We start from the raw sequence: 27,030 nt of genomic DNA, 5'->3' as shown, positions 1-27,030 counted from the left end.
TGGGTCTTTACACACCTAACTAATAACCAATTGTGTCTCATTTTCACTAATCAATAAATATATATATATATATATATATATATATATATATATAATCAAATAACTTTTTTATGATAATTAATGCTTATTAATTATAAATTTAGTTTATTTTTAAAATATATTTTACATATTTAAAATAAAATTTTCAACTATATTATTTATTTTACTCTTATAATAATCATAATAATAATAATAATAATAATAATAATAATAATAATAATTCATAAGTTTTATTAGAAAAAATTAATTTTAAATCTTGAAGAAATTTGCACTGTTCAATGCATTTTTTTATACTTTGAAAATTCAAATTCATATTTTATATTATTAATATAGGATTAAATTTTGAATTTATGATAATAATAATACATAAATAATTTTTATTAACTTTGAATTAATATTCATTTTTTCTTTTTTGAAACATATTTTTTTTATCTCTGTAGTTTTTATTTCTTCTATTAGTAATATATTTTTATTTTTATTCATATTCTTTTGTTTACATTTCTTAAATTAATATTGACCATGTATTTAAATATTAAATAATTATACTATGCGTTATTTTAAATTTACTACTTGAATATAATATTTTTCTCTCTATTAATTGTGTTCAATTTTACTTTTTATTTTATTATTTAACTTATTTCTAATTCATAATTTAAAAGTTTAAAAACTAAAAATATATATATAATATAAATTTGTTATCTTTTGTAAAGTCTTGAAAACTCAACCAGCCTCCACCTGTCAAATCCCATATTAATTACCCAAAAACTCTGTTCAGAATTTGTGTTAAGAAACGCACCCAACCCCACACTCTGACCATCATTAAATGCACCGCGCCACACGTGCAGTGCCATTAAAATGCACTCACACCCACTCTGCATGCAACTGCCAAGTGTCATTTTGGAACATTCGAAATCGTTAGTGGAATCCAAGTGGCAGCAGGAGAATGGACGATCATCCTGCATGGGAAGGGGAAAATGATTTTTCTGAAAAACTCTTCCCACTCTTCTGCATGCTTCGTCTTCTTCCCCAAGCTTCTGATTTCCAAACTCTCTACCTTCTCTCTAGAACCTTCATCTTCTCTCTACCGTAACTCACATTCTTCTTCTCCGATCCAATTTCAGAGACCGTAGAGGTGATCCAGACGTCATAAGCTTTCCATCAAACCGAACAAGTTAGAATTTTGAATCTGGTAAGTTCGTCCCTTAATCGTTCATTATTAGGTTTCATGCAAAACCAAACCTGGTTACCTGCACTCTCTTTGTCTGAATCAAATTTTGATTCTGTAAATGGTTTTAGTTCGCAAGAGTTGAGTGATCTGAGGATAAAAGTGATAGTTGAGAGAATTCAGAATTTTACAAGTTAGGACGTTCGTTCACTACTGATCCAGGTAAGGGAAGCTTATTAAGTTTAATTCATGTGTATGTGTTGTGTTGTATGACGTGTGTAAATTTATGAAGTATGAAATCTGTATTATTGATCTTTGGTATATGATCTGGATGATGAGATGATATATGGAAATTTTGAAATGTGCTGTGATATGAGTATTTAAATGTATGAAAGTTTATATTGAAAAATGAGTTACTGTAAGTGAGAATTTGAATATGAAATGCTATGATAATGAACGTTCGTTATCGAACGGTCTTTGACCGTTCGGTATTCTAGTAATTCCCTTGATAAACAGAACTCTTCCATTTGGAAAGAATACTGATTTAGGACGAACGCCCTCTTATAGTGGTCTTACGTTTGAGCGTTCGGCCAAACGTAGGTACTCTGAGTGTTGTGTGAGAAATTTAGAAGCTTGAAAAATACAAATTTCTATACTTAGTCAATTCCTAAATAATTCACTTCCATATGGTTATCTTATAAATTTCTATTCTATTAATATTTCGTATCAGCTATGGGTCTCGACCCAAAGCGTTCGTTATGAGTGGCGCTCGGCCTTATACCGAACGCTCGTCCTTACACTCGATGACCAAACGTATGTATATAGCGTTCGTCCAAATATTTAATAAATATCTATTACTGCGTTCGGTCATTGACTGACGGTTATTCTCTTTTATTAATTCGTACTTGGTATCAGCATCTAAAAGCCTTGCGGTGTATTTATTCTTTTGGAGTTGATTTATAGTTAGTATACTTAAATTATTCCAAGTATAAAGTGAATCGTTCTAGAATCAGTTCATTTAACTGATTCAAGTGGTCATAACGCCCGTCCTTGAAAAGACGTTCGTTTCCTTCCGTTCAGAATCGAGAACTTCTTTGGATCATGTTAACGTTCGTCCTCATTATGAAGGGGGCTGAACGTTCGTCTTTTTATGAAATTAAAACGAAGTATGAAAATGGTATTAAGTTGGAAAAGTATTAACGGTGAACAGTATATGAGGTGAAACTATGGTTGTGGAATTTGGACGAGCGTTCCGTGGAGGAACGACTCTTGTATTAAGTATTAAGAAGTGTGTGGTATGACTGTGGTAAAGCTGCTGATGGCCGTTCATCCTGATGTTCCGTGAGTGCTCGTCCTCAAGTAGAGGGGAGTAGGTCATGTGTGGGAACGGCAGGAGGTCCTAGTCCTTCTGAGTACTTTGGACTGATAGGGCTAACCTCGGGTGGCAGCTGTTGTGTGTTTATCAGTTACTACATCACCCGGGTGCACGAACGCCTGTAGATACACAGATTCATACAGTCCGGACGGTCTGTCTTATGAGAGTTTTGGATGAGTTTATGTGTTGAGATATTTCTATAAATACTGATATGTTGATTTGTATTAATGACTTATGAATTAAATTTATATAAGCTTACCCTGTGTTATTTCCTTGTGTTGTCGTTCGTATCTGTACGTCCGTCTTGTCTGTGCAATGATCATCCGTGTGGATGTGAGCAGGCGGAGAGGCGTTGCTTGAAGAAACGCTGGAAGAAGAAAATTTGGAAGACGCCAATCTGGTCGAAATAGAGGTTAAAGCCGAGACCTAGAGTGCTCGTTAAGCTTAGTCTTTAAGTAATTCTGTTTAGAAAATTTTGAACGTTCGGTTACTGTTTGTAAAACCGTTCGTCTCTGAACCTGGAAATACTGCTGCGTTGTATTTAACTCTGTACTTGAGCCGTTCGACTTTATTAGGTTTTATTAGTGTAAAGACTGCACTGTTTTACTGTTAAATGTAATTAAATTCTGATTATGGTTATTACTGTATTTTGGGATGTTACATCTTTTAATTTCCTTTTTATTAAATATTTGATAATTCTTATTTTCAGATATTTTTTTATACAAAAATGAAAACCAAGCAAACTTAGGTTATTGAAGAACTAAGTTATAACCGGTTTTCTGTGGGCACCCTTAATCATTGACCGTCAAAATTCAATTTTCAAGAAGCAGATTCTAATATAATAACGAAGCGTAGTTAAGTTTATTTGAATCAATAGAGTTAGCTTAAGTTTTGTTGGAAAATTTCTTTTAAAAGAGGTTTACATTGAGAAAAAAAATTGAAAAGGAAGAAGGAATTTAATATGTTATTTAACTTTGTATAGGTCAAACCTCATAATTCTAACCTTATTTACTTTCCGATAATCAATTATTTTTAACCCATTTATTAGTTGTAAAAAACGATGTTATTTTAATAATAAATTATAACTAATCAATTTAATAAAAAAATTGAAATACAAATACCCTATTTTAATAGAAGTATATAATACTAGAATTAGTGGCTTTATTTAAGAGTTTATAACACGCGTAATAGTATTTTTATTTTGTGATATGAATAATTTGTAATTTTTAGTAGCTACTATCGAAAATACATATGTATGTATTTTTGTATTATAATATTATATTTTCATGAGTTAAAATTTGACATTTATGTTAATTTTATGTATTTATTCAAATAAATAATAGATGCATTATAAATTTATATATTTAATGTGTAATATATAATGTGAATAAAAGCAATATTGAAAAGAAAAAAAAAAGTAAAAAACTTAATCTATATTATGTAGTAGTATCCAATTACTTTAATTTTTTATTTTTTTTCCTTTATTATTATACACATAACTTAATAATAACTTTGAATTAAAAATATTAAAATTCCGAAATATAACTCAAAACAAAATAAAACATAAACTATGTAGACGAAGGAGATAATCTCATGTATTTTATGATATTAAATTGAGCGTTTTAAATTAGTATATATTGAGGATACTAAAAGTGTTATATTTTATTTATAAAAATTCTCATCCTCATCTTTTTTTATTGCGAAAATAACATGTGAAGAAGGACCAATAATTGTTCGCACGTGCATCACTCTTCTTACCATAAAAGGATGCTTTCCTCTACAATCGTTCCACCTCTTACCATAAAAAGATGTTTTCCTTTACTATTCGCTCGTAATAGTTAATTAATATATTGAAGATAATGTATTATTTAAGTATGATTAAATCCACTTATATTTTTGTTTTGCAGAAGATTTCTAAATAGAGGGATTTTACTAAATTTCAATTTTATATGGTTGGATAACTATTCATATTAATAGATCTATTTTATTTATGAATTGTAGTATTATTTTTTAATATTTCAAATGATTTTTTTATTCAAACAATAAGTCATGCACATCACTGAGTGGAGAAAGTTAATGAATTGATGAAGTAGTTAGATGGTCCAATTTCTTCTCAATAATTGGGTGAGGAAATAAGGATTTGAAAGAAAATGACAGAAGAGAGCTAATTAAGGATGGTGTATTATTATTAATGGTAACGTGTTATGTGGAACATACAGAATAAGAAGTACGTTGAATTGAATTGAATAGTGTTGTTCCCTATTCTGGTCATATACACAACAAAGATTCAGCTGCTACATCACTCTCACCTAAATTCAATCATTAAATATTTCCTATTATTGTTTGTGCATGTAAATAAAATTCTATAATCCAAACTAATTATATATAAATAGGTTATATTTTAAATTCTATTGGACAAAATTATTCAATTCAGTTTATTTTCATAGAAACTTACATATTGTTCGTGATTAAATATTTTGAAATTAATTTGTTATTTATAGTTATGTAAGTGTATATTTAGGAAATTATAAGATTAGTTTATTTTATATTTTATTGTCATAATTTATCTAATTGTGGAAGATTATCACAAGAGATCAAAGTTAATTTTGATGGTGAAAACACCTTGTGCAAAAATACAACATTACCGTTTTAGTGGTGATATTGTTTCTCAAGATTCAATTTTTGTAATAATCTTTTCCGATAGTATAGTCTATAGTTTAACCTTTGATGGAGTTGCTATAATTAAAATAATATTCGTGTTATAAATGGATTTTGTATTAATAATTTAGATGTTTTTAATGGTAGTGAACGAGTGAAGTTTGATTCCTTGATTATGTCTTCTCTTAAGGATATCACTTCAATTATAAATAGTTTGTAGGACTTTAAACAACTTAGATTCAAATCATAATAATTCTGATATAGTTCCTTATTTTTTTATGCCTAAGGAAGCTCGTCCCGTGGATGAATTCAAATTAGTTTTTAAATTGATGAATATGGTTCTTCACGGGGAAGATTCTAGTGTTGAAACAAACGAGTCATTTCAAACTATTAGGAAACCACAAAGGGATAGATCACTAAGGAAGTTAATATCACTAGTGCAGAAATAACATTTAACGTCATGCGTTTAATGTTTAACGAAAGGAAATGCAACGTAAAAAATAATCGGTGACAGTTTTGTAAATAAAATGACATTATAGAAGTCAGTTAAATGGGTCCCCGACGTCAAATAAGGTATAGACGTCAAATGGTCTGCATACAGGATTGAAAAGTCACTATTTTATTGTCTTTAGACGTCTCTACAAGGCCCTTGACGTCCAATTCGACTTTCCCCTCCACAGACGTCAAAAATGTCCAAAAATATCTCATTTGGGCGCCAACATTAATTTTTTTGTCACTTAAACGTAGCCCTGTCCCCCTAAGACGTCAAAAAGGTTTGAAATTACCTTATTTTGGGTGTTAATATTATGTTTTTTTACCATTTAGATGTCAGCTGGGAAGGGGGCCCGACATTTTAGAGCACTTAGACGTTGGCTAAGGAGGGGGTCGATGTCAAATACTCTACATTTTTACCCACTTCAGAACGCGAGCACCGATTAAGTGTTTTTTCTCTCGTTGCGTTCAACTTCTTCCTTTGCTTTCTCTCGTTCGCCATTAACGTTCGTGTAAGTTTTCTTCCATTTTGCACCATTTAAAATCATTTTACACCGATTATATTACGTTTGAAACCATTATCTTTCATTTGTACCGATTAAAATTTCTTTTCATTGGTTTTTTGTGCAGTTCTTGGACGCGTTCTAGGACAATTGTGACGGCGATTTTTAGACCGTTATTGTGTGCATTTTTCTCCTCACCCTAACAGTCGAATGTGTTTTCTCCCTTATCTTCACGGTTAGTTTCATTTTTGGGTTTTTATGTATATTAGTTGTTGCATTTTCATTGGTTGTTGCACTTTAATTGGTTGTTACTACTTAAAATTTTTTGTGGTGTATTCTTATGTTCGATATTGTTTTTTCATGGTTTCAATGGAAAAAAATATATAGGCAATTTTTTTATAGAAAAACAGTTCATAAATTGACGTTTGTTTTAAGAACAGACGTTAAGTAGCGTATGTTATAAGTGTAACATACGTTAATTAACGTCTGTTTAAAAATAACAAACTTCAATTTAACGTCTTTCATTATAACGTCGAACGTTTAACAAACCTTAAAAGTCTAAAATAACATAGTTAAAAGTTATGTTTGTGTTAGTGTATAAGTCATTCGAAATAAAGACTTTTAGTAACACCGATAACTTTTAGTAGATTATGATTTATATTATAGGTAAAAGTTTCACATATTTATGGTGCTGTTAAAGAGTGATAAATAAATTTTAAAATTTCTCATTTTTTTTTAAAGAAATCACTATGCGATGAGTTAATCATCTTGAGCTTTATTAATAAAGAATTATATAAGTGCATGTATTTATTTAAATTATTTTTTTAATAAGTCTTTCTTATTTATGTTTCGGTGTAATTTTTTATCCTATTTAGTATGATACTTTTCATGTTTTGTACTCAATTTTATATATATATTTAATAAATTTTTCATTTACAGTTATTATTGGATTTAGGGATGTGAAGATGTTAACATTTAGTAATACTTAATTTTATTTGGGAAAGCCGAAAAAAATACACTTAGTTAAATATTGATGTATTATTTAATGTACAAATTATAAGTTAATGCATGTAAGTAAAATTTTCAATTTAATGATGGATACGTAGCTGTATTAAATACTTAAAAGAAAACTTTTTCCTCACTAACAAATAGTAAAGATATATGTTATCTTAAAAGAAAATACTTTATTTATTAAAATTTTATTTAGTTAGGGTTAAGGGGGTAAATATTTGCTTTAATAAATAGCGATTATTTAATTAAAAGGAATAAATTATTATTTAATAAATTATTTTCTGTTATCGACAAATTTATATTTTTGGTTTTAGTCGTAACTAGTTTGTTGTTATTTTTGTTTACTGAAAACGTTTATAACTTCCTAAAACAACTAAAATAATTTTCATTCGGTCACGTTTATGCTCTTACCCGTTTTAATTTGATTTTGTTATTTTTTTAAATAATTGTGTAAGTATCATAATTTTATTGTTTTATCAAATAAAGGAATTTATCATTTTCTTTACGCGTAATAACTATTTATTGTTGTCAGTTAATAAATATAAAAGTTATAAACAATCATTATGGTTAAAAAAAGTTAAAAAAATTAATAAAATCATTTCGTTTTGTATATAGAGTCAAGATTTTTATAATACAATCGTTCACACTTTACGTTTAGTTATTTTTATTTATCTTAGTTAAAGTTCTTCACTCAAAACATCTTTTATCTTTGCGTTAAAAATCACTCGGTTATCTTTGCGTTAAAAATCACTCGGTTGTAAATGTAGGGTTAATTTTATTAAAGATAAATGAAATATTAAATTCACAATAAATAAAATCATTTACTTTTTCATTTTTTATCTTTATTCACAACTCAATCGTGACTTATCAAATACTCAATAATACTTTTCAGTAATTTTAGTTAGAAGTAATATTTATAGATAATTATTATAAAAGGAATTCATTTGATCTTCACTCTTTCATAACTGTGCAGTTAATACGTTATTCATGTGGATTATGTGATGATTAGTCACGTACATCAACCAATTCAATTTACCGTCCCTTCCTAGATACCTCATCCAATCAATTTCATTACATGCCGTGGCCATAGAGTAACTAATCTATAAAATCATGGTAATTATATATTTATAAAGGGTCTTCTCCCTTCGTCCTTAACAATTTATTTGTCATGAATTTCTTTTACTCTTTTATATAATCAATTCAATGTTATTATATATAATTGATAAACTAGAAATTTGTGCAATTTTATTAATCAATATTAATATTTTCAATTACTTTTAATCATGCCAGCATCTCCTTCCTACGACATCGTATTCACCCACTTTTATTTTAAAGAGTAGTATAATTTTAAGATTAATGTCAGCCGTTCATTTTTCAATATGCATCAACGGCTATGCTCAATGCACCACCGACAGAATTTGCATTGTATGCCAGTGTGTCAGTCCATTTTATAATATTATTATTATCAGTCAACTTTTTTTATACAAAAGGCTATAATTTTAAAATAGTTATTAAAAACTCACTAAATTTTTTAATACATGGTACTTATATATAATGGCACTGTAAAAGTATACAAAACTCATTACTATTAATAAATTTTACGGAAACTTATTAAATAATAAATGACACTTGGTAGATATAAAAAAAAACCAAGAGTGCACCTTCTCCAAACATTCTTGCGGTTGAGAAAAGCTGATAGACAATGGAACATAATGTAGCAAAGCTTAAAGACTTTTTCTGACATTATTTTGAATTATATTTATTACAATTAAATGAAAATGAAACTTTTTACTGTCTAAGTTAAAGAGTGCAAATAAGGTAAGATATTAATAGCATTGATTTTTGCTATGTTTGGTTAATTAGTAGAATTTTGGGTGTAATTTGAGAGCATTTAATTTGATGAGAAAAATAAAGAAAGAAAGAGAAGTAATGAGGAAGGAGAAGGTAATGAAGGATTAGTAGTTGGGTTGGAAAATTGCATAGTGTTGTGCATTTTATTTGAAGCAAGTGAAAGAAAAGGAAGTGGCAACGAACATTAACGCAGGACGCATAGACGTCACAAAAGACCTTTGTCATTCAATCTAATTTGTTTCTTCATCTGTCTCGTTTCAAAGGAAAAATAAAAAAGGTGTTCTTCTTCTAAGTTCCAAATCTTCAACCACTGAGAGAGAGACAACCCCTCCGACATTTTCTCTATTCTTCAAGCAAACTCCTCGTCTCAGATCTCTCTATCTCTCTAGGGTTTCCTTTTCTCTCGCTGCTATTTATGATCACTCTCTGACGCGCTTCTCTCACCAAATCAGGTCATTCCGTCTCTTCTCCTTCGTCTCTGGTACGCTTCCGCGATTTCCAATTATCGATTCCAATGCGCCTGCATCGTCGCTGATTGAGATCTTTTTTGCAGATTGGAAGGATTCCTGTGGTTGGAGATGGTGGTTTCGGGGCCAATCACGCCTGGGCAGGTGCGTTTCTGCGTGGTTACTACTCTGATTGTTTGATTCGCTTGTTCAATTCTCTAAACTGCCACTGCTGAATGGCTTTCACTTCTCTGTCCTAGTTCTGAGTTGCCATTTCTCTGATCTGCTTGCGTGTTGTGTTGTTTGCAATTTGCATCTGATCGTTAACAAGTATGCGGGTTGTTCAATTTGATGGAGTGATAACTTGAGGCAATTCGTTTTTAAGTTCGAATGACTGGAGAGTTTAGATGCTGATTCCGTTGTTTTTGTGATCTGAAGCAGTGTGTGATAAGATAAGGCTCAACATGTTTTGGAAAACCTTTAAGACATTAACTTGAATGGCATTTTGTTTTTGTTTGAGTATGTTCTGTCCAAGCCAACTATCACGATGCTCTCTCAAGCTTGAGAATGTTGACGTGGAGTTTAAGAAAATGTAAATATGGTTTCTGTTTGTTTGTGATTAGTGACTTGTACTGGGACGGACCTCTTTTCCAGCTTCTGATCATTGTGGAAAGTTAAAATGTTTATGCGAATTTTTGGGATGTCACTTTTCTGATGGAGCTTGGCTTTATGTACTCAGGTGTCTTTCTTGCTGGGGGTTATTCCAGTCTTTGTTTCATGGATGTATTCAGAGTACTTGGATTACAGGAAGACCTCATCTCCTCCCAAAGTGTAAGTTACTTTTTTGTCAATAAAGCAAATTATATTGGCTTTACTAGTTTGGGGTGTTAAAGTTCATTGGTGGAATATATTTGTATACAACTTTCTCTCTTCTACTTGACCATTTGTTCCCGCAATTGGATGGACGTTGTTGTGGAGGGAGATCACGATGAAAGAAGTTAAAAGATAACTATGATCTTTGAAGTAGTGATGTAATCTGCATTGGTAAAGCAAAAATCTTTGAAGTAGGTAGTATCTAAGGTGTTGGGGATCGATGGTGGTCCAGAAATCATTTAGCAGCATTAATCATCAAATTCATGACACACTCTTTACTTGCGGATCAGAAACTACACGGGATCTTTGTTGTAAATATGAGATTGTTCAAAAAATCAGTGAACAGATACTCCATAGTTATATATTTAATAAATAAATAGATGTTGCTACATACACAAATTAATGTCTCATGTGGACATTGATTCAAGTGCTTGTGTCATTCAAACCAAACTGCTATTGAGAATTTGGTATTAGATAGTTGTGTTTTGAACATATACTCCAACTAATGTGGATGGTAACTTTCCATCTGACTTTGATCTATTCTAAATTTTTATTTTAACAACTGGAGATATCACTTTTTGTTGGTCAAAGACATACTTTTTTTTTATCATGCTACTTTGAAAACTGAACTTCCTACTCTAGAGTTGTTTATTCATGGAAAATGTAATGTTATTTATGTGCGAATTTTTCTGATTCTTAATAATTTATTTTTGTGGAGTGCAGTCATTCAGATACTCATCTTGAAGAGTTGGGTCAGGATGCAATTAAGGGAGATGATCGTGCAATTTTGCTGGAATCAGGGCTTACAAGATCAGCATCAGCAAAATTCCATCCGTCGTCTGTCAAAATGAATTTGATTCGGTCATTTTCTATGATAAGAAATTTCATGGGGTTCTTTCCTCTATTCTACCTTTATCTTTAAAGATCCTTACCATTTTACTTGTAATGTGTAGGTTTTTGACCATGGATGATTCTTTCTTGTTAGAAAATCGAGCAACTTTGAGGGCAATGTATGTCAAGTTTTTGTAAATGACCAAATATAACCTGTTCCACACTATCTCAATTCTGAAAATGTATTTACAACTTTTTTAGGGCCGAATTTGGGTTGATTCTGTTTTATTTCTACATATGTGATCGGACCAACATACTTGGAGATTCCACCAAGGTACTTGTATACAGGTTATTATGTTCCCACTTGGTTTTGCGTGAGCAACAACTTGAAATATTGTTTTGAAGTGATATGCATAAAGGGACCTTTTCTTCTTCCAATACAAACTCAGTTTATGTATACTTTATAATTATTTGCTCTTTAGTGCGACTACATTTTTTGTTATTAATTTTTTCTATTTTTCTTTTTAATATTTATAATTAAATTATACCCCTTTTGACATGTGGCTATGAATACTTGCATGCTAACCATACAAGTAATTGAAAATCATGCTATCTTGTAAAATGTATCACCTTAAGTGTAAGTTTTTTCTTAGGTAGCTTTTGCACTAGTCATATTTAACAATTTATGATTTCTTAGCTCAATACGCTTTTATGTTTTTTTTTTCTTTATCATTGCTTTTCACTAGGTTTGTTATGATTTATTCCATGATACAGGCCTGACTTGGGAAGAGATATCTTGTTACATGTTTTAATTGTAGTATTTTACACCTTTAATTCAAAATTCATAACTTCATAGCCCAATGAAATTTTATGCAATGTTTTTTGTTCATCCATCACAATCTGCCTTGGTTGGATATATAGCGGACACTGACTTGATTTGCGAATGCTTAATTAATTCTATGTTATCTAAAGATACGTGTTTAAATCTGCACTAGTGGTCTGTATATTTAAATCCTTATATATTTATATGATTTCAATCTAATAACTTTTTTACTTGCTGGACAATCCTTTTCCTTTGGGCAGAACTATAGTCGGGATCTTTTTATCTTCCTCTACCTTCTTCTGATTATAGTTTCAGCTTTGAGTTCACTGAAGAAACATAATGACACATCATCCTTTTCTGGAAAAAACATACTTTACCTTAATCGGCATCAAACAGAGGAGTGGAAAGGGTGGATGCAGGTGAGCTCACCTTTTTATATTATGTTGAAAACTTGTAAACAAAGATGTCATATTTTATGCTTACCTCTACAATAACCCTTTCTTTTGTTTGGTGTGTTAGCATAAACGTTAATATACCTTGTGCAATTGCCTACTTTTTGTGAAACAAGGTTTCAACAAAATTCTTATCCCAGTAGGTGAGATTGACTACATGAATTTGTAGATCTTTTTGGCTTAAAACCAAACGGACTTTCCACAGCCCTATTATCTTATATTAATCTTGCTCATTTACCTTTTCCAAGAAATTCAGTGTGAATTTCAAGCCAATGCCCACAAGCAACTGTGAAAATTTGAAGCTATTTGATGATGTATGATTGTCGTGAAAATTAAATATAGTATTATTCCTGTATATTGCTTTCAAAAGGGCCATAATTCATTAGAAACTATTTAAATTTTGTCTGACACTTCTATGTACTGATTCAGCTGTTCAAGCTTTTGTTCCATTTGTTCAGGTTCTCTTTTTAATGTATCATTATTTTGCTGCGACGGAGATATACAATGCAATACGTGTTTTCATTGCTGCATATGTTTGGATGACTGGATTTGGCAACTTCTCCTATTATTATGTCAGAAAAGATTTTAGCCTTGCACGGTTTGCTCAGGTAAATGAATCCTTGACCTTAAATACTGTTTTTGTTATACTTGATGTTCAGTGTCTATCCTTTTCCCGTCACTCTTTTTGCATGAATAGTATACCTAACTCATTAAAATTCCATGCAGATGATGTGGCGGCTCAATTTTTTTGTGGCCTTCTGCTGTATTGTTCTTAACAATGACTATATGCTCTACTATATATGTCCAATGCACACTCTTTTCACTTTGATGGTGTATGGAGCATTGGGTATATATAACAAGTATAATGAAGTTCCCTCAGTTATGGCTGCAAAGATTCTGGCATGCTTTCTTGTGGTGATATTGATTTGGGAAATCCCTGGATTCTTTGACATATTTTGGAGCCCATTTTCTTTCTTTTTGGGTGAGTAATATTATACGTAACTTGTACTTCGCTGTTATTGGTTCAACTTTTGGTTATGCTCATTTGCTGACTCTTCTTTATTAAGTACTCACATTTCTTATCTTGCCATCTGGATGAACTAGACCAACTTGATAGCCTCAAACCTTCTCTTTTTCACCTTTGCAATGGCCCCTAAAGTTTTCTGGGCTTTGAATTGAATGGTTATATTGTGCTTCAAATTGTAGATGTTTGCCTCTTGTTAACTGTAATTACAATCAAACCGATGAAATAATTCTTAAATTTTGGGCCCAACTCATCCCTACAAATTTGATTTGTGAAGAGAGGGGTGCATAAACTTTGTTAGTTCTTATTATGTCACTATTTGTAGTCAACGTGGGACTTTTCAAAATAATAATGTTATTGTCAAAAGGATACTAATATATATTTATGTCGAATACACTCTATTTTATAAAAGTAATCCACTGATGTGTCCTCTCTCTCTCTTTCCCTCTTTGTTATGTATGTAGTCTGTTTACAATTTTCTAGTCGATTTGCTATATAAACTTACATGATGTTTAGTGCAAATGCATAATTTTAACTTTTGTGTGCCAGGTTATACTGATCCTGCAAAGCCAGATCTCCCTCGAATGCACGAGTGGCATTTTAGATCTGGGCTTGATCGCTACATCTGGATAATTGGAATGATTTATGCATACTTTCACCCAAATGTAATCTCGAATACTGGCTTGTGTCGTGGCCATTGTTTTTTTGTGCTTTTTATAATATTTGGTCCAGCTATCTTAAATATTAAATATTTCACCATCTCAGGTTGAGAAATGGATGGAAAAATTGGAAGAGAGTGAAACCAAGAGGAGAGTTACGATCAAAACTGGCATTGTTTCTGCTGCACTATTTGTGAGTTACATGTCCTAAAATACATTGATAAGCTTATTCATGGTTTTCTATTCTCCTATGTTATTACTTGAATATTATTTATGTAGACCAAGAATAGTAAACAAGAACATCTCTTTCATTTATCTTTTCTAGGTGGGGTACTTGTGGTATGAATACATATACAAGCTGGACAAGGTCTCATACAACAAACTCCACCCTTACACATCATGGATTCCAATTACGTGAGTGTTATCTTTTTCTTTTGTTCCTTTTGTTTTCTCCGTGTTTTCTGTTTTTTTGCTTTATACTTGGAAGACAGGAAACCTATAGTAATATGTGAGATGTGATTATATTTTGTTTTCATCTCCTATTGATCCCTTTACCTTATTATTATGATGTTCAGTGTATACATTTGCTTGAGGAATTTCAGTCAGCGGCTTCGTAATTTCTCTTTGACCCTCTTTGCGTATGTTCTTTACCTTAATTATTGAAATTCCATGTTGATTGGTTTTGGCAGATTTTATTATTTGGTGACAGCTATCAATTTTTTGGTTGCTTAATTTCCTCCATTTTCGTACAGATGGCTTGGCAAGGTTACTTTGGAGACATACATTTCCCAGTTTCATATTTGGTTAAGGTGTGTATGCATCTGAGCCCTTCTCCCTAGGTTATTGTCCAAGTTACATCAAGAGGACTCCGTAAAGCATTGTAATTAGCAATTTTGAAAGAGTTATTGTGGTCTGAGGGATATGTGCTCAACCCATTTTTCGTACTCAAATGAATGATGAATCAAATAACATTTAATTGCTTCATATTTTCATTGCTGAAGATCCTTTAATTGGTAATATTATTTTATGTTTAGCGATAACCCAGCTCAACAGCAACAGTGCTTATCTAATTTCATTAGTTTTGTAGATCACGTTTTAGTTTTAGTAGTGGCTATAGTTAGACATGGTTGGAGAGACTGGAAGTCACATGTGTTGATAAATTTTTCAGCACGGATAATGTTGTTTGTTGTTGCATCTTTATATCTTAGTATATTGGATCAATAATACATAGGACAATGTTTGATTGGAATTATGAAAAAACTTCACCTCAGCAAGGGCGTACTTCATAACTTCCTCTTTGTTTGCAGGTCTAACATGCCAAATGGACAGCCCAAGTGGCTTCTTTGTCTTATACCAGAGTATCCTATGCTCAATTTCATGCTTACCACTGCTATATACGTCTTTGTATGGATCTTTCTTCTTTCCTTCCATATGTTTATTTTTCTTATTTGTATTCAGGTCTCATTAAAGACATCATACTAATTACTAGGTTGCACTATTATCTTGATACGGTTTGCAGGTATCTTATCGACTTTTTGAATTAACAAATATACTTAAGACGGTGTTCATACCAACAAAAGACAATCGGCGGCTGCTGCATAATTTTATTACTGGAGTTGTCATTTCCCTTTCTCTGTACTGCATCTCGCTTATTCTGCTTCTGATTCCTCATTCAACGGTAAGCCTCTATATTGCTTTGTAAAGGAATAGTTCTTTGATACTTCTTGGGAAAGGATTACATTATATAAAATCTCGGTGCTTAGGTGCTTGTTCATGCTGCATAAAGCTTCAAAAATGAATATCAAGTTTGAAGCTTGCTAATTTTTTTCATAACAGAAGCGGGGGAGATGGTGGGGGGTGGATCATAGGTGCTTTCTCATGTTCTTAAATTAATATAATAATCAGAAATTTCATTGATGCTGTCAGGTTTGAAATTCAAGACACCAAAGAGAGATTCCGGACAGTTCCCTTTGGATTGGCTATGCTGAAAACTGTGGATTAAAATACTGGGAAACGTGGAATCTCTTTTTTGGAGCAATGTTTCTGTAGTTGTGGGGGAAGTAGTATCCTCCAAGAAGGCATCAAATATAAACGTTGAGTGTTGGTTTGCATCGGAGGTTGGCAGATGAAAGGGGGAGATTAAATTCGAAGGAATTTGAACCAATTTTCTATAAATTCATTTGTGCTCACACATAAAAGGTAGGATCGTGATACAAATCCGTCTTGGCTTCGAAGAAATTCAAGATTCATTTCAATACCTGTTCCTGTTCAGTTTTCATTGCTATTTTTTTGTCTTCGCCTTTGAAGGATAAGGAAATATATGTATATTCTTTTTTACAATCTTACCAGAAACGCGGTGTCCTACTCTTGTAACAATAGTTTTGTTTAATGGCTATAAGTTCAAGTATAGTGTTCCCACTTTTTTTGGTTCATTGGGGTAGGAGTTGTGGGAATATTGTTGTCAAGCATTATCAATTCTCCTAAATATTCTTTAAAGTAATAAAACTTCCCAGGTATCTCTCCAGTATTAAATATCACCAATTTAGTTTCTCAGTTATTTTGTAAACGTTCACGGATCAAGTTGAAGGGATTTTTAATACTTGAAAGATTATATATATATATATATATATAGTAATAGTGCTGTAATGAGTGTCCTGACGGGTCTCATCTTTAGAAACCAACATGCCCTTCCAAGAGTGAAGAACGTCCACTGAAGTGTCCTTAATCTGCTCTTGAAACTCTGGAGCATGAAACCAGCGTTAATGAAAGAGGATTGAGCCTGAAAGCTTGTTTGTGGTTTGTTTTGTAGAAGATTTATTTTTTGCATTCCCATATTCTCCTTCCTTTACACATCCATATTTTTTTCCTTTTCACCGCCATAAATATGAAATCTCCATTTTTCGCTTAAAAAGTTACTTTCGGTAATCAAAAGTATTTTTTGACATAAATAAAACTTTTGAATTAACAATTGAAAAATTACTTTTGACTTTCGAGTTTGTAATTTCGAAAACTTGTTACTTTCAAATGTGTAATTTTGAAAACTTGTTACTTTCAAATTGTACAATTTAAAAGTCAAACATTCGAAAATTATTTTTTCTCCATATTACATTATGAAAATCATGAATGAAACCAATTTTCACCAATTTACTTTCATCCTTGTTTCACTCTATTCTTCTTCTCCAAGCTTTTGTGTACTCCGTGTTCTTTTTACCTTAAAAACTTTCATCTTCAATTAATGGCAACAATATTCTGTTTTTTTAAACAAATCTCTAACTCTATTGAAAACACTTCTACTGCAACTAGATATTGTTTTCTTCCTACTCAAGTTTTAACTGCAAAATTATTGGACTTTAATAGTAAGAAATTTGCTCCCATTTTGGGCACTGAATAAGAAACCAAGAAGATTTAGGTAATCCTAAGTATTAATTCCTTTTTCCTTTGAAACTCAACAAGTTGATCCGTGTTTTAAAAAAATTCATGATTTTTCATAAGTATGGTCTAAATATGTGTAGTTAGACAATTGATTTTTTTTTGTCATATGATCTCATAAAGATAATCACATATTAAGTTTTAAAGATTTTTCATTTTTTGAGTTAATTTAACAAATATAACTTGTATTATGAAAAATTAGGAAATAAAGAATCCCTCAATGTTTTATATTGATTCGTTTATAGCGGAAACCATGTCTAGTTTTCAACTAACTAATTAAGTTATACTAAGCATATTACTATTACAAAGTAAAAACAAATATTTTTTCGAATCATAGTAATTCTTGATTGAACTGTACGTGTATTATTTCATAATCCTGCTAAATTATTATTTGAACTTAGCATTTCTTGACTAAAAATCCCAAGTATGCTTTTAGATCATAGTTGTCCCGAACTAATTATAGTGATTATTCTTTAAAGAACAAGTCACTCTAAGATTAAGACAAATAAAATGTTTTTGTGAATAACAAACTACGATTTTTCAGTCACTAGAGAGGGATACCATCTTTCATTATTTGCAAGGTTGAACACCTACTAATTTGTTAAGGATTGAACACAAATTATGTTCTTACAAAACTTTAACATACATGGAAAAATCAACAAAGTGATAACACTTTTAAACAATAATTATTCTTTTTGTCTCCTTCGTCAAGGAGTGTCTTTAAATAATCGCTTGAAGAGGTAGTCATTGCAATATTTGTTCTTATTGTTGAAAAGCTTTGAATTCATTTTCCCATTCCTATTTTATCCTTAGTCAAATTTTAGGGTTAATATTTTTTAACCTCTACCCACTCTAATCCTCTACATGTATGCAGCGACAACTCTTCTTCCTCTTTATCGTTCGTCCCCTCATTGTTTCATTATACTCTTCTTCCTCTTTTTCACGTTCCACTTCTTCCTCTCATTCTTTAATTGTGATAGAATTATGGTCCCAGAGTGTGGTGGACTTTCATTAGCTGGTGTGCTTAGTGAGAGATTGCAAGTGGTGGTGGAAGCAATTGATCAGCCGTGCCAAGATCGGTGTGTGGTGGTGGTGGTGTGGTGGTACTTGAAGGATTTGTCGTGAAGGTGCGTAATAAACCCTAAAAAAATAAACATATAATCTTTAAAGATGTGAGCATCCCTCGGTGGATGTCGATATCCGTTTTGCCCATCCGTTGACGGATGCTCACATCCGTTTAAAGTTACATGTTTATTTTATTAGTTTATTTTTTATATTAATTTTGGAGATATTTTAATAATGTAATTTATATGTTTTGATGTATTATTTTTGAAAATATTTTTGATGTATTTTAATAATGTATTTTTGAAGATCTTTATTGTTATTAGTTTATATTTATATTTTTTTGTATTTTGCAGTTATATATAATTAGTTTTTTGTTTTAATGTTTTTGTATAATATATATTTTTAATATATTGTTTTTGTATTCTTTAACAATTTTATAATTATATAAAAAATATTTATTAGTTTAATTATATAAAATATATAATTTTATTATATTAATATTTTTGTAATTAAAACAAATATATGTGGTAGAGTTGGGAAGGTGAGAATCTAAAAAGAGAGAGAAGGAGTGTTGGGAAGTGGGGCTGAGTAAAAAGTAAAAATGAATAAAAGAATAAGGTTTGAGTTTAAAATAAATAAATAGAGTTAAAAGTAAAAAATGTTATTTTTGTGTATAAGATTGGGGATGTGGAGGGAGAAGCGGTGGTGGTGGAGGGAGTAGCATCCTTAAAAGATTGAGAAGGAAAAAGAAGTATTGGGCCTGATCCAATATTATCATGACTGACCAAGTTGTAGTTTTCATTTGACAATTACCTATAGTTTACCCAACGAAGTAAGAAATTTGCTTGTATTTTATAGTCTCTTAAACAAAGTACTTAAAATATTTTACATAATTTGTTCATCTTCTATTTGAAAACTTTTTTTTTTTATATTTTATGTTTTCTTATATTAGACAATTAATAAAAAAACTTAAAAAATAGAGATGTTGAGTTTTAACACAATTGTAATTTGTAGGGTCACAAAGGAAACACGTTGTCATGGTTGCCTTCATAGTCTAACATTTTATACTTCTTCTGGAACACTTGTATTGGTGTTTTGGTCAACATTTGATTTTAAAGTTTCTGTACCAGGAAGTGCCGGACGCCGTACGGAAGGACACCCACACAAATGGCCGTTCGCCCTTTCCGGTGCCCACGTTACCCAAAGGGCTAAATGCCCGTCCGTCCAACCGGATAGAACCTCTGTTTGTAAGAAAAACTTTGAAGAACTCACATGGAATTCTATCACCACAGGATAGCCCCGCACTCTCCACATTCACAAAAAGTGTTCTTCAAGAAAATCCCGAGAGACGAAACGTCTGGAAAGTATGTATGGAAAGGGGGCTTATGTGCTAACAGGACCTCCCAGCATAGGCCGAGCAAGCGGTTAACACTGCCACCCACTAATCAGGACGAGCGCCCACGCACTCAAGAGGGGACGTCCAGCTTTTCAAGATGGGACGTCCGCCCAGATGGCAACCAGGACGAGCGTCCAGCCATTCGAGATGGGACGTCCGCCCAAGATAGTGCGTCCGTCCAAGGCCGCTCGCCCAGGTCGCAATCATAGACCGCGCGTCCGTCCAAGGCTGCTCGCCCAGATCACAAGCAGAACCGAACGTCCACCCGTTTCAGTTACCAAGACTGAACATCCAAAAGAACTGACTTTCCGAGGATTCATAGATCCAGCGGCCTTCCAGCGTTGCCCATCCGGACGTGGACAACCCCTTCGCACAATAAAATTATGCTCGGGCTTGGGGGGCTTATGTACTAACAGGACCTCCCGGCATAAACCGAGCGCACAACCATTCAGTAAATGGACGCCCGCCCAAGATGTCAATCAGGACGAGCGTCCAACCACTTGAGATGGGACGTCCGCCCAAAATGTCAATCAGGACGAGCGTCCATCCGTTCAAGAGCTGGACGTCCGCCCAAAATGGGACGTCCGCCCAAGTTTACTTTCACTGAGCTGAACATCTTCCCAAGGATGGGACGTCCGTCCGAAATGGCGAGCGTCCACCCAATCAAGAGGGGACGTCCGCGCCCAAGGATTGGACGTCCGCTCAGGAGCTGGACGTCCGCCCGAGATGGTAAGCGTCCAGCACTTCATGAGTCGAACGACCGCCTAAGAGCGTCCGTCCAGTGTGACAAGTAGATCCAGGCGGACGCTCACCCAGGGTAACGTCCCTGGCCAAACATCATTCTCAACCGACCGCACTTTGCTGATTACACGGTTAAATGCTAATGACACGTTAAAGTCCTTAATAAGGATTAAGGCATTATTGGGCCGTTCCCAGGCCCCCAAAAGGTAAAAGCCCATTACGATCAGTATAAATAAAGGTCTCAGGTATGATTTCTGGACAGATTGCTTAGAACGCAACACATGCATGCATTATATAACGCTCTGTCATATTACTGACTTGAGCGTCGGAGTGCCTTTAGCAGGTACCCGGCCCCTCCCCAACTCGGAGTGAGTGTTGGAACAATCGGTACCGTTATAGAATCTTGCACAGCGGAATAACTTATAAAGCGGAAAGCGTGTTCAGTCAAACTCTTAATAAGATGGTCAGTTTTATAAATTTAATTTACTTAGAGACAAATTTCCAAACAGTTGATGTGTATAAAACAGTAAAAAGTATAGAGAGCAAGAAAATTCAACACAGAATTTTTATCCTGGTTCGATTCAAAAGAATCTACGTCCAGTTGTTAATCACTATAAAAAGTGATTAACGTTTTCACTAAAAATAGTTTCACAAGTTTACAATAGAGTGAATGAAACAGAAAACAGATAAAACCTTCCTTCGAACGAACGAACCGGAAGAACAGAAACTTTGCCAACTTGAAGAGAACCGCTCCGACCTTTGACCCACAAAGCGCGAGCTTCTCCTTTTCACAAGACCAGGCAATGTAATGAACAAGCTTTTGGAACTTCCTCAGATCACACTGTATTCTCAAAAGCTTTTTGTTCAACTGTTATTTTTCTAATTTCACCAAAACAAAATATATAGCCAAGTACACTGAATGCCAAAGGTCAACTCCCAACTGCCATGAATAATCGATTATTGTAAGTGATAATCGATTATTCAAGTCCGTTACAGGGTTTTCAAAAAGTGATAATCGATTATATGAAGTGATAATCGATTATTCCTGTATGACTCTGTGATAATCGATTATTGCTATTCTATAATCGATTATTGAAGATAAAAATGCAAGCTTACAAGGTTTACAAGAATTTCCTACTACATTTAATTTCTACAAATTGCTTTTAACTAATTTTAATATCTTCTTCAACTAAACATCTTGTAGCATCATCAAAACAAATTTCTTCAAGATTTACCAATACTCCTTATTGGTAACAATCTCCCCCTTTTTGATGATGATCAAAAATTCAATTTTAAAAGCAAGTTTGGCTTACCTGCAAAACATATAAGCTAACAAACAGCAACAAGGTTAGCAATACCTGTAATAATTTATACTTTTCCCTTTGTATTATTCTTCTCCCCCTTTTTGATCAGAAGCAAAAAGATCGAATGGTAAAGGCTCCCCCTAAATATGATCTCCCCCTCAATTAATCAAAGGATGCATATAATCAAGAGATCATTTGTATTTATGAAAAGAAAAGTACATTATAAGAAGACACATAACAGACTGAATTTTAACATAGATGAAATGGCAAGTAAACAACAAAACAGTCTAACAGAGAACCTATATCTAAAACTCAGGACTAGGAGATCTCGCGGGAGGTTGAATGTTGAGATGATTCTCGATGTTAGATAGGCGAACATCAAGATCAAGAAATTGATCAACCATGTGCTCATCAACAGATCGTTGCCAATCATAAATCGCCTCAAAGTGAGTCTTTTGTGCAAGACTCATATCCTCCAATTGTTTAGATAACCTTGCAAAATGTTCTTCCATAGAAATTGAGGAAGAGGAGGGTATGTTGGATGGTCCAGCATCAGACGGAGCAGCGGCACTTACGGGGTCAGCCATATGAGTGTCCATGTCATCATCTTCATCTTCATCAGGATGATCATCATCTTTGTGAATAAGGACCCTGCCTCTAGTAATGAATCCCATCTGACGAAAGGTAGTATCGCCAATTTCCGAGCCAACAACTTGAGTGGCTTGGACAAGTTCTCCTTCAATATTGACCCCTTTGTACTCCAAGATTCTAGAAATAAGAAGAGCATAAGGAAGGTGATAAGAATGAGATTTCTTAGCTTTTACCATAGTGTCAGCAATGAGAGCAGGCCAATCGATGTGGATGTGATTCAGGATCCCATACAGAAGAAGTAGATCCTGTTCAGAACATTGAGCATGATTGGTTGCTCTAGGACATAGGATCCAGACAAGTAAGTAGTGAATCATCCTTGCTTCAACCTTGAAACCTCCAACAAGCAATTGCCTTCGATTAGTCTGTTGTTCAGGGTGACGTAGGAAGGATTGGAAGGTCGATAATCGATCGAAATCTTGGAGTCCGAGATGAACTTTAACAGCATCATCCCAGATGGGTAGTTGGGCAACGTTGGTCCACACATCATCATCTAAAATTATAGGGACACCCTTGACTTTGGTGGAAATAATCCCATCTCGATATCGCAAGTTGAAGTAGAACACTCTGATGAGATCGGGATAAATGCAACCGTTTTGCTCCACCAGATTTGAGAGTCCTTGATCATTAAACAGCGCTGGAAATTGAAATCCATAGAAACGGAAAAAATCAAGGCGAATATACTTTACTGCCATGATTCGTCTCTCTTGCCAGGAAGAAACATAGTCCGCATGTCTTTCTTGATCTGAAATCCATCCATCAATCGTTGCCGGACGTGGTTGAGAGGAAGAGGATGCTCCAACAGCTCTGCGGCGATGTCTCCTTGAATCTGCCATGGAGAAAGGTTGAGGGAGTGATAGTTTGAGAGAGTGAGTAAAATTGGAGGGATTTGAAGCTCAAGATTTGGATTTCAGTAGTTTCTAGGTGCAAAGAGATGGCTAACAATCGATTATAGAGGCCTATTTATAAGAAGAAGGGAAGAACTAGCCGTTTATGACCGTTTTGAGCCGTTATGGAGTCTCCAACGGCTTTATTTTTGAAACTGGTAGCGTGATAATCGATTATCGTAAGTGATAATCGATTATCTGCTCGTTGGTCACTTTCCAGAAATTGTACGATAATCGATTATGTATGAAGATAATCGATTATTTGCTCATGATTTTCCAGGTATGAGTTTGAAAATTCATAATCGATTATGGAGTAAGATAATCGATTATCTTAGTGTAGAGGATGTATCCCAGGTTTGTAATAATCGATTATGACCTGATGATAATCGATTATGAACGCTGATCTTACAAAAATTTGCAAAGAACCATAAATGTGGAGTCTAAGACATGTCTAATACCCCTAACTCTCTTCTAAGCTCATAGAATCTATCTTTAGGCAGGGCTTTAGTAAAGATATCAGCTAATTGATGTATCGTGTCAATGTATTCAATTTGGCAATCTCCCTTTTGAATGTGATCTCTCAAGAAATGATGTCTAATTTCAATGTGCTTAGTTCTTGAGTGCATTATGGGGTTCTTAGTTAGGTTGATAGCACTAGTATTATCACATTTCAAAGGAATGTGATCAAGGAAGATATCAAAATCCTCCAGTTGCTGTTTCATCCATAAGATTTGGGCACAACAATTGCCAGCAGCAATGTATTCAGCTTCAGTAGTAGATAAAGCTACACAAGCCTGTTTCTTTGAATGCCAAGACACTAAAGAACAACCCAGAAAATGACAAGTGCCACTAGTACTTTTCCTATCAATTTTACAGCCACCATAGTCTGCATCAGAATAACCTATTAAACTAAGTGAAGCATCAGATGGATACCAGAGTCCAAAAGAAGTGGTTCCTTTAAGGTATTTCAAAATCCTTTTGACAGCAATTAGATGAGATTCTTTAGGATTAGCTTGGTACCTAGCACACACACATACACTTTGCATAATGTCTGGTCTACTAGCAGTTAGATACAGTAAGGATCCTATCATTCCTCTAAACATGGTTTCATTTACCCCTTCACCAGATTCATCCTTATCTAAATAGCAAGACGTTGCCATAGGTGTGTTGGCTTCTCTACAAGTATCCATACCAAACTTCTTAAGTACTTCTCTACAATATTTAGTTTGAGAGACAAAAGTCCCCCCATCTATTTGCTTTATTTGCAGCCCTAAGAAGAAGGTAAGCTCACCCATCATAGACATCTCAAATTCACCTTGCATTATTTGTGCAAATCCTTCACATAATGAATTATTTGTAGACCCAAAAATAATGTCATCTACGTATACTTGAACAATCAAGATATGTTTTCCTACTTTCTTAATAAATAGGGTGGAATCAACCTTTCCTCTAGAGAAATCATTTTCAATCAAGAAGGTACTAAGTCTTTCATACCAAGATCTAGGTGCCTGTTTAAGACCATACAAAGCCTTTTTTAACTTATAAACATGATTAGGATATTTAAAATCCTCAAAACCAGGAGGTTGACTAACATATACCTCTTCTTTAATAAAACCATTCAAAAATGCGCTTTTCACATCCATTTGGTACAATTTAAACTTCATCAAAGAGGCATAAGCAAGTAATAATCTAATTGCTTCTAACCTGGCTACTGGAGCGTAAGTTTCATCATAGTCGATACCTTCCTCTTGACAGTAGCCCTTTGCAACTAACCTGGCTTTGTTCTTTGTGATGTTTCCATCTTCATCAAGCTTGTTTCTAAACACCCACTTTGTTCCAATGACTTGAAAATCATCTTGTCTAGGAATGAGTTGCCAAACATCATTCCTTTCAAATTGATTAAGTTCTTCTTGCATAGCAACACACCATTTATCATCTTGAAGAGCTTCCTTTATGTTCTTAGGTTCTACCTGAGACACAAAAGCTACTGTTAAGCAGAAATTATTAAGATTGTGTCTAGGAGTTACCCCTTTTAATATATCTCCGATGATGTTGTCCAGAGAAAGTCCTCTGGGTTGTTGATAGCTTTTAGGATCAACTACTTGATGTTCATTTTGAGTTTCTGGTGGATAGTTTTCATTTAGATACATCTCTTCAAGAGCTTCCCTCAAATAATCCTCATCACCTGCAATTGATTTATTTGACTCAAGAGGGTTCACCTCAAGGTCCACAATTTCATCAAAGACAACATGCATTGATTCTTCAATTGTCAAGGTTCTTCTATTAAACACCCTATATGCTTTGCTAGTTAAAGAATATCCTAAGAAGATTGCCTCATCAGATTTAGCATCAAATTTGCCTAAATTATCTTTACCATTATTCAAAACAAAACATTTACATCCAAAGATTTTCAAGTGAGATACATTTGGTTTTCTACCGTTAAACAGTTCATAGGGAGTTAGCTTAAGAATAGGCCTAATTAGCATTCTGTTCAACACGTAACAAGCAGTACTAACTGCATCAGCCCAAAAGTATTTTGGCACATTTGATTCATTTAAAAGAGTCCTAGCTAGTTCTTCTAATGACCTATTTTTCCTTTCAACAACACCATTTTGTTGGGGAGTTCTTGGAGCAGAGAAATTATGAGCAATTCCATGTTTTTCACAAAACTTTTCAAAAGATTCATTTTCAAACTCACCACCGTGATCACTTCTCAAGGTTTTGATTTTCAATTCCTTTTCATTTTGAACACGTTTTGCAAACGATTTGAATGCTTTAAAAGCTTCATTTTTAAGGGTTAAGAAGAATGTCCAAGTAAATCTAGTGTAATCATCAACAATCACAAGAGCATAGTAGTTTCCACCAAAACTTTTAATTCTAGATGGACCAAACAAGTCCATATGCAGAAGTTCTAAAGGTTTTGATGTTGAAATCATAGTTTTAGATGAGAATGAGGATTTGGTTTGCTTTCCCTTTTGACATGCAGAGCAAAGTTTATTTTTCTCAAATTTTAAATTTGGCAAACCAATCACAAGATTTTTTGAAATCAATTTATTCAAATGTTGCATATTGTCGCAACCGGAATCGCGACGGGACGACGATCCAAATAAGAAACGGGTTTTAAAAAGAGATTTGGAGTCGCCACCATAGTTTATTATGGAAAACTATGGAAAAACCTCAAAATGATAAAGCACGGTCCACGAAAACCATATTCTGGGTTCGGGAGTCGGTTACGTGTAGGGAAGGTGTTAGCACCCTACAACGCCTGCCCTAAGGCAGTACCTTTAACTAAATGCGCGAATATGATGTGGTTTTCAAAATGTTTAATTATCCCCTAAAATAAAATTCTAAATAAACA

At 33.3% G+C, this 27,030-nt stretch overlaps 1 protein-coding gene across 2 annotated transcripts; it reads left to right on the top strand.

Moving 5' to 3' along the window:
• Positions 1-9,220: 9,220 nt before the first annotated feature.
• Positions 9,221-16,620, top strand: LOC124843499 (protein REDUCED WALL ACETYLATION 3-like). Of its 2 annotated transcripts, none has more exons than XM_047320259.2 (17): positions 9,221-9,546; positions 9,648-9,705; positions 10,280-10,371; positions 11,137-11,274; positions 11,367-11,423; positions 11,506-11,578; positions 12,328-12,486; positions 12,978-13,127; positions 13,246-13,501; positions 14,093-14,208; positions 14,309-14,395; positions 14,528-14,616; positions 14,778-14,840; positions 14,955-15,011; positions 15,510-15,606; positions 15,722-15,880; positions 16,129-16,620. In XM_047320259.2, exons 2-17 carry the CDS (start codon positions 9,673-9,675, stop codon positions 16,132-16,134), a joined length of 1,632 nt encoding a protein of 543 aa, XP_047176215.1. In that variant the 5' UTR covers positions 9,221-9,546; positions 9,648-9,672; the 3' UTR covers positions 16,135-16,620. The 2 variants fall into 2 exon arrangements, with proteins under 2 accessions (XP_047176215.1, XP_047176214.1); XM_047320258.2 differs by having other exon boundaries at positions 9,221-9,575.
• The last annotated feature ends 10,410 nt before the right edge of the window (positions 16,621-27,030 follow it).

The sequence above is a fragment of the Vigna umbellata genome, chromosome 1 (assembly GCF_029865625.1).
Source record: "Vigna umbellata cultivar VRB3 chromosome 1, Vumbellata_1.0, whole genome shotgun sequence".
Lineage (NCBI taxonomy): Eukaryota > Viridiplantae > Streptophyta > Magnoliopsida > Fabales > Fabaceae > Vigna > Vigna umbellata.
The sequence above is the reverse complement of the archived record's forward strand: the minus strand, read 5'-3'. Positions and strand labels throughout refer to the sequence as shown.